General features: G+C 49.5%; 1 protein-coding gene across 2 annotated transcripts in view; it reads right to left on the bottom strand.

The window, feature by feature from the left end:
- Positions 1-13,993, bottom strand: part of HAPLN2 (hyaluronan and proteoglycan link protein 2) — an 82,847-nt gene that overhangs the window by 17,343 nt on the left and 51,511 nt on the right. For both annotated transcript variants that reach the window (XM_068251721.1, XM_068251720.1), the window contains 2 exons: positions 7,727-7,843; positions 7,455-7,637 (listed from right to left, as the gene is read on the bottom strand). In XM_068251721.1, coding sequence (XP_068107822.1) covers positions 7,455-7,637; positions 7,727-7,843 — 300 coding nt within the window. The remainder of the gene's footprint in view (positions 1-7,454; positions 7,638-7,726; positions 7,844-13,993) is intronic.

Raw genomic sequence — 13,993 nt, forward strand, 5'->3', positions numbered from 1 at the left:
AACTGTTTGAATGCTGTTCTGCTACATTTTTTTTTGTGGTAGTAGGTTTACAACTGTAGATAACCTTTCAGAGCAAGGACGAAATGCTGAGTTTAATACCACTTTAAAGCACACCTGAAGTGAGAGGGATATGGAGGCTGACATATGTGTTTCCTTTTAAACAACGAAAATTGCCTGGCTGTCCTGCTGATCTTGTCTCTGATACTTTTAGCTATAGACCCTGTCAAGCATGCAGATCAGGTGTTTCTGACTGGATACTGGCTGGCTTAGCCACATGCTTGTTTCAGGTGTTTGATTCAGACCCTATTGCAGCCAAATAGATCAGCAGGAATGCCAGGCAACCAGCATTGTTTAAAAAGTAATAAATATGGCAGCCTCCATAACTCTCTCAGTTCAGATTTCAGTTCATTCCATATTATCCATACAATGTACGTGTTTGATGTACCCCCAGTGTGTTTTTAACCCCAGTGTGACCACCTTCCTATCTTAAATGTATTAAATATGAGTAAATATGCAGTCAGCTGTCAAGCTAAGAGGAAGGCAAATCAGAGCATTCAGATTCATCCCATCACTACTAATGTGAAAAAAGTCTTTAAAAAAAAGCTTGTTACACAGACTGTAAATTGACTTGCAATGGGCATATTACCCGTTTCATGGCAGAATAAACTGGATAGACCTAGTGCTGCATACTTTGCCTTCAGTTATTAATACAGCTTGTTAGGCATTAGGCCTGGTTCACACTAAAGCTGCATACACACTCAAGATTTCTGCCACCCAGCAGGGATGGGGACTCAATCCCTTGCTGACTGGGTGTAGCCAAGGCTATATAGACATGTCTCTAGCCTACAGATTATAGCAATGTGTTCTGTCACTGTGGAGGGTGGTGGGCACACAACGGCCACAGTGATTCACAAGCGCTCGTAACAGTAGCTAACTTGCGCTGTTACGCTTTGCTATCATTAGTGAATCAAGCCCAATGTGTTGCATTCAACAGAAGGGGTGGATTGAGGGAGAGAACAATAGCGCCAGACTGTTTGGGCAAGATTAATCCGGCATGCCAGATCTCTTACCAATGTACTGGGACCACTGTACACACTTTAGATCCTGGGTGCCCAATAGGTCAATCGCGACCGCCTGCTGAGTAGATCGCGGCCACATGGCCATGTCCTGTCATAATCTGAAGCTGCGCATAATCTGAACTGCTGGTATAGGGAATGTAGGGGAGAGGGCTTGTTGAAGAATGTTCATGACATGTAGGGGAGAAGGCTTCTGCTGCTGCTATTCAATAGGATTGGGGGGAGGGGGAGAGGAGAAGAATCCTTATGTATGCTGGGGAAGGGGGGGGGGGGGGCAGGGGCAGGTAGATCTCGTGGTCTCTGCAGGTTGTAAAGTAGCTCACAAGCCGGAAAAGTGTAGGCGCCCCTACTCTAGATTCTTACCCAAGGCGGTCTTTAGCTGCTTTTTGGCCGAATTTAATTCAGTATGTTGTCATTAATCTGCTGAAACCAGAGGGGTAGTGTATATTATGGATATGCTGAACCACTCTGGAGGTTACCTGCCTGATACCTAACCCTTAACCTCCTTAGCAATAAGCCCGACACTGTCAGGCATACTGCTTGCTTGTCTCAGGAGTCCCCCAGGATGAATCTAAGTGATTGCACAGCTGGAAAATGCTTAGCTAGCACTAGGCTAGCTAGTATAGGTAAGCAGCACCTCCTGATTGCCCAGATCACCTGATCCAGCCACTTAATACATAACCCAGCCTGGCTCCATCGATTGGCACAGCCTCCCTGCACAGCTCTGGTCTCTCTATGGGGACGATCGGGTCTGTGCATGACGTCATGGCATTGGTGATGTCATGTATGATCCTCCCCACAGAGAAGAGCAGAGCTATCCGGGGAGGCTGCGCCGATCACTGGTTGGGTGATGTATTAAGTGGCTGGATCAGGTGATCGGGGGCGATTGGGAGGTGCTGCCTACCTATACTAGCTAGCCTGGTGCTAGCTAAGCATTTTCCAGCCATGCAATCACTTAGATTCATCCTGGGGGACTCAAAAGCTGCAAAACCTCCTGAGCGGCGTAACGCTCAGGAGGTTAAACACCCCCCCCCTTCCCCCTCACAAACTACATGCCTGATGCCTAACCCTTAAACTACCTCACACACCCTGCCAGTAACTCTCACTGCCCACCCCACCCCCCTGCTGCTGGCCACTCCGCAAAGGGAAACGTCAGTTCTCGGGCACTGCCATACACGCCTATAGAAATATTGCCATTGAGACATAATTTGGGTGCCCGCAGTGCCCAATAAATAGCTGGCGCTGTACCTACACCCGCTATTTACTGGGGCACCCAAATTTCCACAAATACCAACAAAATCCAACAGTGAAAGTGACCAGCACAAGATAGTTCCAACTAGGGTTGCCAGGTCGGCTGATGGAGAAAACCGGACAGGGGGTGGAGTTAGGGGCGGAGTCAGAAGCGCACTTTTATGTAGAGTGGGGCTAAGCAATGGGCTTTTTAAAAAATGTTTTTTTACAGTATTTATATCGCACTGACATCTTCTGCAGCACATTACAGAGTACATAGCCATGTCACTAACTGTCCTCACCAGTACATGCACATAAGAGACCGCTTTTCACCAGTAAATGCACATAATAAGAGACAGAGCAGAAAACTATTACAAAACTGGAAAACTATGCAAATAATGCAATGCATTTATGGCGTTTATGCACAGTGAAGTGGTCGATTTCTTGCGGGAAGTTTTAAAATTTATTTTTTTTTTCCCACCAAAATTTTTTATTGAGAACAATAAAGTGGACATACATAGGCATAAAGTTAAAATATAAATCTGCGCATACATGTATGTACACATTTTGAGCAAATATAACAAATATAACAGTATAAATTGCGTTGTACAATAGTATGAATTCAAGTGTAAAGTATAGCAAGCAGAGGGCTCAGGCGAGATTGAATGAGATTGAAAGTCACGCCTGGACTATACGGAGGGGAGATAGAGCGGAGCCAATGCACACAAAGAGCGGAAATACAACCAGAGAATTATGGGTCACTCACTCACCATATCTCCAGACTCCTGACCTTACCTTGCTTCCTTCGCAGATGCAGAATCGCATTGCAAATGACGTGAGTGACGCACGTCATGCGTGCGTTGGCAACGTAGTGTTGGCGTTGCCGTAGCAACGCCGGGAAGCGCGGGCTCGGGGGCGGTACTTAAGCTGGCGTAACTTACGCCGCGTAAGCTGGCTGGCTGTGCCTTTGACTGACAGCCAGGCAGCGAATCAGCGGTCGCGCAGCGCTGGCGGACGGGTGGCGGCAAGTGGCAAAAGGCATAAAACCAGACATCTTAATTGTCCGGTTTAACATGCCTTTTTGGACAGGACACAGCGGCCAAAAACCGGACTGTCCGGTCTAAAACCGGACACCTGGCAACCCTAGTTCCAACTGTAGGTTTATTCACTTGCACAGTGTGACCAACATCAGCCCAGACATCCAGCCACAATTCAGGATGGAACTACAGCTCTTAGTAGTATTCAGTGGCGGACATACGGCCGTGCAGGCCGTGCCGCCGCACGAGGGCCCCTGAAGTTCTGTTGCTTCAGGGCCCCATTAAGTATTTTTTTTTTTATATATATATTTTTTTAATTTATTTTTTTTCCCTGGGGGGCCCCGACTCCTGTCCTCCCTCCGTCCCTCACCTCAGGGGGCCGCCCTCCCGATATGCGCGGCGGGAGAGCGGCAAATACAGGAAGTCTCCGGGGCTCCAGGCAGGCGCTAGAGGCTCAGCCGCTTGGTTTCCGATGTCTCCAACTCTATATACGGCTCGCTACTAAACCAGGAAGTAGCGAGCCGTATACAGAGTTGGAGACATATTGGAGACCAAGCGGCTGAGCCTCTAGCGCCTGCCTGGAGCCCCGAAGACTTCCTGTATTTGCCGCTCTCCCGGCGCGCATACCGGGAGGGGGGCCCTCCGAGGTGAGGGAGGATAGGAGTCGGGCTCCCCACCCGGCTACCTAACCACCTACACACCCGCACCCGGCTACCTACCCACCCGGCTACCTACTAGTGATGGGCGAACACCTGGATGTTCGGGTTCGGGAAAGTTCGCCGAACATGGCCGAGATGTTCGGCATGTTCGGGCCGAACCCCGAACTTTCCGAACATCCAGCTTTTGGGGGCCATATGGGGTCGCAGGCATAAGGGGGGAGCATGCCCCGATCACGGGGGGGGGTCGGAAATTCCCCCCACCCCCTCCGCTAGCGCTCCCCCCTCTGCCCGCTTCCCCATACAAAAGTTTAAGCAAAGTACCTGTAGTGGATGGCCTGGCAGTGGGCGGCACTGTGGAGTGAGGAGGAGGAGTCCGGAGAGTGACGAGTTGAGGGAGGCCGGGCAGCGGGCGCTTCAGCGGAAGTACCCTTGTGGTACTTCCGCCCTTTCTCTGACCTCACGCCCGCTGCCCGGCCTCCCTCAACTCGTCACTCTCCGGACTCCTCCTCCTCACTCCACAGTGCCGCCCACTGCCAGGCCATCCACTACAGGTACTTTGCTTAAACTTTTGTATGGGGAAGCGGGCAGAGGGGGGAGCGCTAGCGGAGGGGGTGGGGGGAATTTCCGACCCCCCCCCGCGATCGGGGCATGCTCCCCCCTTATGCCTGCGACCCCATAGGGGGGCAGTATTCGGCCGAACAGGGCCCTGTTCGGCCGAACAGGGGCCCTGTTCGGCCCTGTTCGGCGGCCATTAGAAGTTCGGGGCGAACCCGAACTTAAAAGGCCGAACACCATCAGGTGTTCGGCCGAACGCGAACATCACCCGAACAGGGTGATGTTCTGCAGAACCCGAACAGTGGCGAACACTGTTCGCCCAACACTACTACCTACCCACCCACCCACCAGGCTTCCTACCTACCTACCCACCCACCCGACTACCTAACCACCCACCCGGCTACCTACCCACCCGGCTACCTACCTACCTACCCACCCGGCTACCTACCTAACCACCCACCCGGCTTCCTACCTACCTACCTACCTACCTACCTACCAGGCTAGTTACCAACCCACCCACCAGGCTACCTACCCACCCGGTTACCCACCCACCAGGTTGCCTACCTACCTACTCACCAGGCTACCTACCTACCTACCTACCGGGCTAGTTACCAACCCACCCACCAGGCTACCTACCCACCAAGCTACCTACCTACCCACCCACCAGGCTACCTACCCACCCACCCGGCTACCTACCCACCCACCCGGCTACCTACCCACCCAGCTACCCAGCCACCCACCAGGCTACCTACCCACCCGGCTAAGGGCTACCTACCCACACACCCACCAGGATTCCTACCTACCTACCCACCCGGCTACCTACCTAACCACCCACCCACCTACCTACCGGGCTAGTTACCAACCCACCCACCAGGCTACCTACCCACCAGGCTACCTACCTACCCACCCACCAGGCTACCTACCTACCCACCCACCAGGCTACCTACCCACCCACCAGGCTACCTACCCACCCAGCTACCCACCCGGCTACCTACCCACCCAACCACCAGGCTACCTACCCACCCGTCTAAGGGCTACCTACCCACCCACCAGGCTACCTACCCATACCACCCACCCGGCTACCTACCCACCCACCCACCAGGCTACCTACCCACCCGGCTACCCACCCACCAACCAGGCTACCTACCCACCCAGCTAACCAGCCACCCACCCGGGTACCTACCCACCCACCAGGCTACCTACCCACCTGGCTAAGGGCTACCTACCTACCCACCCACCAACCAGGCTGCCTACCTACCTACCCACCCACCACCAGGCTACCTACCCACCCGGCTAAGGGCTACCTACCCACTCACCCACCAGGCTACCTACCCACCCGGCTACCCACCCACCAACCAGGCTACCTACCCACCCAGCTAACCAGCCACCTACCCGGGTACCTACCCACCCACCAGGCTACCTACCCACCTGGCTAAGGGCTACCTACCTACCCACCCACCAACCAGGCTGCCTACCTACCTACCCACCCACCAGGCTACCTATCCACCCACCCACCCACCAGGATACCTATCCACCCAACCACCCATGGGAGCTGCGCGCCAGATGGAGGCTGGGACAGGAGGTCTGCTGCTGCAGGTGAGTAAATGTTTTTGTTTTTTTATTTATATTAGCAGGTGTATGTTCTGGGCAGGTCTGCCACATGTTTACATGTATTTTCTGCGCAAATCTGCCGTCATGATTGCACGTATTTTCTGGGCATATCTGCCGACTTGATTGCACGTATTTTCTGGGCATATCTGCCGACTTGATTGCATGTATTTTCTGGGCATATCTGCCAACTTGATTGCACGTATTTTCTGGGCATATATGCCGACTTGATTGCACATATTTTCTTGGCATATCTGCCGACATGATTGCACGTATTTTCTGGGCATATCTGCCGACATGATTGCACGTATTTTCTGGGCATATCTGCCGACATGTTTGCACGTATTTTCTGGGCATATCTGCCGACATGATCGTAGGGGCCCACAATTGCAATTTTGCACAGGGGCTCACTGCTGGCTGTGTCCGCCACTGGTAGTAATTATAGTTCTTGCTGCAAGCAGCAGCTAGAGGACACACTCAGTGGAAGGAGCTATGTCCACGCTGCAGCCAGGTCTGCTCACAATGGATCTTTGTCAAGTGATAGCAGGGAACCCCTGATGACGCAAGATTGTGAAATCCTTCCAGAAGGAGACAGACGGCACCTTTTATTGCCTTTTAGCTGTTGACCAGCACATACGTGCAAATTCATTTTGGGGTCCCCAAAGTCTTGGACCCCCGTATGTAAGTTCTTATTCTTTTATCTTTTTATGGTTTACATAAATGTTTTTTAAATAAATGGTTGACACTTAGAGTTGCCTTCTGGATACTATACCCGCTTGGATTGAGGAACTGGAGGCCGTGTGGATCCCCGGTGGACTGTGGCCCATGCCTTCTACCATTGAAAGCGATATATACAACCTTATAATATGGGTTGTTTGGAGCTGGTAAGCCCCTTTTATTAATTTGGGTGATGGTGACTACAAGAATATAGGAGGCCTGTATACCACTGTGGTGAAGTCTTACAAACTGTTTATTGTATAACCCTGTATTTAAAGATCTGCGCTGATTTGTACTATAATTACAGTATGTTGCCAGCTGTACCCCATCCACAGAAGCTCTGTTCCTAGCTATGGAAGCCATGGAAGAGCAGGTGTGAACACTTGTCCTTTGATGGAAAGGTGAATACTGTACTGTACAGTGCTTTCTTTCTACAGGTATTTTTGCCATTTTATTTTCAATACTTAAAGTATCCCAGTCAGAGACTGTGAGTTCCTTGGCGATAACGACTGATAATGGGTTTGAGCTCACTAAACAGTGCTGTGCAATAATACTGAAAATAAGAATAGTACCATTAAGAGCAGAAGTGAAGCAAAATGCATCAAATGTGTCTTTCAGTTTGTCTTTGGGACCATAGCTTCTTATTCCAGGAGGAAGGTTCCCACCGCATGGACCTCTTGGGACAATAACTGGATAATGAACCCCACCATCAAGGACCCATCCAGCATTACACCAGTCAAGGCCATCTGTCCATGCTGGCAAAAAAAAAAAGAGACATGGCAGTAATTATGTCTACATTCAAAGATGGCAACTTGTGCACCAAACACAGAACAAATGTTCTTACCTTGGTAGAGCTGGGGGTAAGTGGCCAATCTTCCATCCTGTTCCTCGCAGACTTGGCGGGCCTCAACGTAATTGAAATTATACCGTCCTTTTTTGGACTGATATGGAAATACAACTCCTAGAATGTGCAAAAGAAAGAAAATTCTTTCCATAAACAGGAAACATGATACAATTCATATCTCTCTACCAGAGGAGTATCTATGGTTTGTTAAGGGTTTCAGATCTATGGGCGCAGATTGCCTGTTACACTTGCACTATAGCAGAGCTGTCACCTCAGAGCACCTGTATCTGTGTCCATGCATAGAGCTTAGCCTTCCTTTTCCACCTCACAGCAGCACAGCATGTTCTCCTTAGACATAGGTCAGAATTCTTCCCTTTTCAGAGGGACCCTCCCTGTTTAAGAACCAGATCCATTGTCCCCCTTTCTTATTCATTTGTCCCTCTTTCAAAACTAATGTACAGCTCTAAGCACAGACTTCTCACCCACCAGGCAGCTATAAATTCTTGCCTAGAGCGGCAGGAGGAGCCAGGAGCGCTGCTGAGTAGTGAGAGAAGAAATGCCTCTCAGCCCATTCAGGTATCAGTTTACACAGCAGCTGCTAACAACAGCGCCTGACTGGACTCATAACTGATTCACTGACTGATTAATTCAGTTCTTTCAGCTCAATGATTCAAAGAACCACAGTAATGAGTCAGTGAGAGAAGGCTCAGAGTACAGAATCAGCTCCTGAGTCCTGACTCTTCACTCTGATTCCCTGATTCATTCAGTTCCTCTCTCTCTGCTACTGGTAACTGCATGGATGTAGAGACTGAGCCTAGCAGGATTAGCAGCCTGGCATGGACTGCCCCCCAGGCCGCCTTTTATTCAGTGATTTAGGGCTGGTCTGTTGTCTGGTGTATTCAGGTTTGTTGTTGTACAGCAATGTGAAACACTAGGCTAGCTGATAAAAGTGCAATTAGAGGACAGGCAAGCTGGTAAATATACACAGCATGATGCAGAGCTTGCCTGGAGGGTCCGTGGAAAAACATCTGACTTGTCTCTCCCCATTGTTATAATGACTGCATGTGCAGATAAGGTGTTAAACAGGTTGAAAAGTTTTGACAGTCCCTAGACTCCATGAGGACTGCTTTCTGACTTGTGCAGGAGACTGGCAGGGACAGCAGTCCTATTACTGGCAACTAGTCTCTGTGTAATGTGGGACTGCAATACAGATTAGCTCTCTGCTCCATCTCCTGCTATTCTCAGCCTCACTCCACTCCTCCTCTCTCTGGGCTAGTGCACGACAAAAATCGCAACAGCAATTGCTAGCAATTTGCAAATGCGACTTGATAATTTGGGCTGAGGCCGCCATGATAACAGGCCTCAAGTCTATGTCTCCCTACAGGCCAAAAGGTCCCAGTCCTCCCCTGGCAGCAGCATAGTGTGTGTCTATAGTGTATGTATAGTGTGTGCGTGTGTGCGTGTGTGCGTGTGTGCGTGTGTGTGTGTGTGTGTGTGTGTGTGTGTGTGTGTGTGCGTGTGTGCGTGCGTGTGTGTGTGTGTGTGTGTGTGCCGCAATAAGTATATTTTATGGTGAAACGCTCTGCTTACAACTATTTTCTGGTGAACCCATGCCGCAATAAGTGTATTTTCTGGTGATATGCTGCTGTATTATGATTTTCGGGGGTCTTGGGGGTGGGGTTCACCACAGGGGTGGGGGGTATGGGGCTGGGGGGAAATCACGGAGGGGGGGCGCCACAGGATTTCTCGCCTGGAGTGACAACAAAATGGCTAGAGACGCCCCTGGCTCTACGCATAAATATGTATTTTTCTACTGAAAAATGTGTTTGACTCTACTTAGATACTTAGTGACTATATTTTTCCCACACTCCCCAACACTGGTGATAACAATCTGACCTGGCTCACAGTAAGCAGCAGTAATTGCAGGGTCTTGTTGATGGCACTGAATGTTTTAAAAAGTAAGCACAGGGCATTGGCATAATGTAAATTTTAATTTCACTGGCTAATGGAGCATACACAGGCATGAATACTGAGGCCCACAGGTATAGGAACCTAATCTCTTAGGCCAGCGTTTTTCAACCAGTGTTCTGGTGTGCCGCGGAACGTTGCCTGGTGTGCCGTCCTCTTATCCCCCCTCCCGCACGTCCCCGCGGCCGCCGCTGCTATTACCTTAGCAGCGGCTGCTCTCCCCTCTCCAGCGCATGTTTTTATTCTAGCAGCGTATCTCCCGGCTGCTCTGTGTGTGATGCGCAGGAGGCAGGGCTCGGTTTCCATAGTAACGGCGATACATATCGCCGTTACAGGAAGCCGCTGCCCTGCCTCCTTCCGCATCACACAGACAGCCGGAGATACGCTGCTTGAAATATACACACGCCGGAGAGGGGAGGGGCGGCAGCTGTTAAGGTAATAACAGCGGCGGGGAGGGGCAGGGGGAACTATCCTGGGGCACTATACTGACTATCCTGGGGCACTATACTGGCTATACTGGGGCACTATACTGGGGCACTATTCTGGCTATACTGGGGCACAATACTAGCTATACTGGGGGGCTATACTGGGGCACTATACTGGGGCACTATACTGGCTATACTGACTATACTGGGGCACTATTCTGGCTATACTGGGGCACTATACTAGCTATACTGGGGGGCTATACTGGGGCACTATACTGGCTATACTGACTATACTGGGGCACTATTCTGGCTATACTGGGGCACTATTCTGGCTATACTGGGGCACTATACTGGCTATACTGACTATACTGGGGCACTATACTGGGGCACTATACTGGCTATACTGGGGCACTATTCTGGGGCACTATACTAGCTATACTGGGGCACTATTCTGGCTATACTGGGGCACTATACTGGCTATACTGGGGCACTATACTGGGGCACTATACTGGCTATACTGGGGCACTATTCTGGGGCACTATACTAGCTATACTGGGGCACTATACTGGCTATACTGGGGCACTATTCTGGGGCACTATACTAGCTATACTGGGGCACTATACTGGGGCACTATTCTGGCTATACTGGGGCACTATACTGGCTATACTGGGGCACTATACTAGCTATACTGGCGGGCTATACTGGGGCACTATACTGGCTATACTGGGGCACTATTCTGGGGCACTATACTAGCTATACTGGGGCACTATACTGGGGCACTATTCTGGCTATACTGGGGCACTATACTGGCTATACAGGGGCACTATACTAGCTATACTGGGGGGCTATACTGGGGCACTACACTGGGACACTATACTGGCTATACTGGGGCGCTATACTGGGGCACTATACTGGCTATACTGGGGCACTATACTAGCTATACTGGGGGGCTATACTGGGGCACTATACTAGCTATACTGGGAGGCTATACTGGGGCACTATACTGTCTATACTGGGGCACTATATTAGCTATACTGGGGCACTATACTGGGGCACTATACTAGCTATACTGGGGCACTATACTGGCTATACTGGGGCACTATACTGGGGCACTATACTAGCTACACTGAGGCAACTATACTCCTTACACTGGGGCAACTATGCTAGCTATGCAGCCGCACCCCAGGCCCCCCCCCCCCCAATAGCCTGCTGCGCACGACACTGTCCACTAGGTTGCGCAAACAACCGGGGCCGCATACCCCCCCCCCTCCCCCTGCGCCGTTCCCCGGAGAAAAATTTGGTCAGACAGTGTTCCCCGGGCCGGAAAAGGTTGGGAACCACTGTCTTAGGCAACAGTTTGGAGCCAAATCCTGTTTAGACCTGTTGCTAGCCCCTAGGCTAGCAACACATTCTGTTGCTATGGAGGGGGTGGAGGATGACACAGAGGAAAAGGTAAGGAGGGACTCAGCTGGATTACAGCAGTTTGGATCTCTCAGCAATGCATTGGGTATTCCAGGGTTCATACACAACCCTGATTCTCAGCAGAGGCAGCCCTGACAGAGGGGGTTGGGCCTCCCATTTCCAGTTTCACAGAACTTTGTTCACAGCATCCCAGAAGTTCACCAGGCTATGAGCAATGGAGATTTTAAGTGGGCATGCACAAGTTCCAAACCATGCATGTCCATGGGTGCCCAATAGCTGTGAATGTTTGGGCGCCACCATAGAAGCCCATTGTAATTATCAGCAAAGGGGAAATTTGGATGCCCGCTGCAACCGATAATTACAATGGACTCCTATGGTGGCGACCAAAATGGTGTTTTTATACCTGCAGCAGGGTGAGGGCGAGGAAGGGTTAAAGTTAGGCTTGGGGGGTGGGTTTGCTGCTGTGAGGATGGTTAAGGTTCAGCGCAGAGGAGGAAGGGTTAAGGTTAGATGGGGGTGGGGATGCGGCAGCAGGGACAGTCAGGGTTAAGCATGGGGCTGGAGTGGTTAAGGTTGGGTGTGGAGGGGGTTGGTTAAGGTTAGGCATTGGTAATGGGAGGTTTTAGTGTGAGAATAGGCTTAGATTTAGCTATAGTAAAATATATCATTTTTACACTTTAATAGTAAAATATTGCTAAATCTACCAATATTTTAGTATCGGGATTACTGGGCGCCCAAGCTTTTTTTTTGCATACCCCTCAAGCACATCCTCTTTTTTTATGCACTGCTTTTTACTGGATATCCTTGCTTCAGAACTCACGCATGCCCAGTTCAAATGCGCTGGTGCATGTCTATGGGCAATTTCTGCACAGTATTCAACTGACAAACAAGTTGAATGTTAAAAAGCAGAAGGACCAGAAAAGGCAGAAACCCTGAAGACAACGAGCAGCATGAGAGGTGTAAGGGGTAAATTAATTAAAACAATATAAACATAATTTCAATTTTTATTTTCACTTCCGGTGTAGTTCAAAGCATCATACACATGCTAAATGGAACTTAACCAAGGCGGCCATTTGGAGCCTTGTCTGCTGAAAATACAGCATGCGTACAGATGTCCCCTTTAGACTGCAAGCTCGCAAGGACAGGGCTCTCTCACCCTTTTGTGTCTTGGAATTTGATATTCATTTTGTACCTTGCAATTTGTTCTACATTTTATTTATCATGTTACTTTTGTCACTGTAATTATCAATTCTGTATTTTGTACCAATTTAATATTTTGTACCAGTTCTGTATTTTGTATATTGGTGTACACCATGGTCTGTATTATTTAGAACTCCACGTTTGTTTCTTACTTTGTACAGTGCCACAGAACGGCTTTATAAATCAATAATAAGAAGAAGGGGCGTAGCAATAGCCATAGCAGCTATAGCAGCTGCTATGGGGCTCTGGAGCAGAGGGACCCAGGTGATGCTTAATGTTTTCACTATTACGTTTCTTGTATTCTACCTCCCTCTCAGTTTGCCTCAGTGCCCATGGACTACCGTATATGCAGTGAAGATAGCATGAGAATGTAAATTGCCCAACTAACTCATATCCATTAGGCAGGTGGCATTGTTTAAGGGTTAGTGCATCTGATGGCCCCATGAAAGTTTTGCTATGGGTCCCCATAATCTCTAGCTATGGCAATGGGAATGGGAATAAGGTCACATGAAGATACTACATTGGTAATGTAGGTGGCCACATGTTATATACAAATGTATGGCACCTGTGTTGCTCTCCCTTCCAACTCTGCCCCGTTCAACTATAGTGAATAAGAAAGCTCTGAGTTGCGCTCAAAATGCAAGGAGCAGTGTGTTGTCATCATGTACTGCTGCACATAGTATTTGTGTGCACATCAGACAATGTTGTCTATGTGTTCACTGCCCAATGTTCTCGAGTATAAAAATGATAAAACACATAGCTGAAGTGTGATCAGCAATGACACAGTGAGCTCAGGCCATTAGTGAGAGCTGCGGCTAAACACATTTTTCCATCTTTACCCCTCCCACCAAAAGTCGCTCTGTTGTGTGCCATGTCTTTGTTCTTATTTCCCCATAGCAACAGAATGGGCTATATTCACAATAGGCAGTTCGGTAAAATCTTTTTGGTCGGTAAAATACCTCATGCGGTATTTTACACTTTTTTTTGCAAATTCATTAAAGTTTTCCCCCCATGAGGCAGAAGTTCGGTAATTTACAGAGCAAACATGCCTCAATTCACTAAGCCCTGCTCAGCAAGTGTCACTTACCAGCCTTCTAGCAGAGCAGCAGGCAGGCACGGAGCTGTGTGTGTGACTCTGAGGTTTTCTGTCCATTGCAGATGTGCTGCAGCCACCAGGGAGAGCGCTTATGTATGCTACAATACAAATATGCACATCTAAAGGGATGCAGGGATGCCCACAGAATTGTCTTCT

The sequence above is a fragment of the Hyperolius riggenbachi genome, chromosome 9, assembly GCF_040937935.1.
Source record: "Hyperolius riggenbachi isolate aHypRig1 chromosome 9, aHypRig1.pri, whole genome shotgun sequence".
Classification (NCBI taxonomy): domain Eukaryota; kingdom Metazoa; phylum Chordata; class Amphibia; order Anura; family Hyperoliidae; genus Hyperolius; species Hyperolius riggenbachi.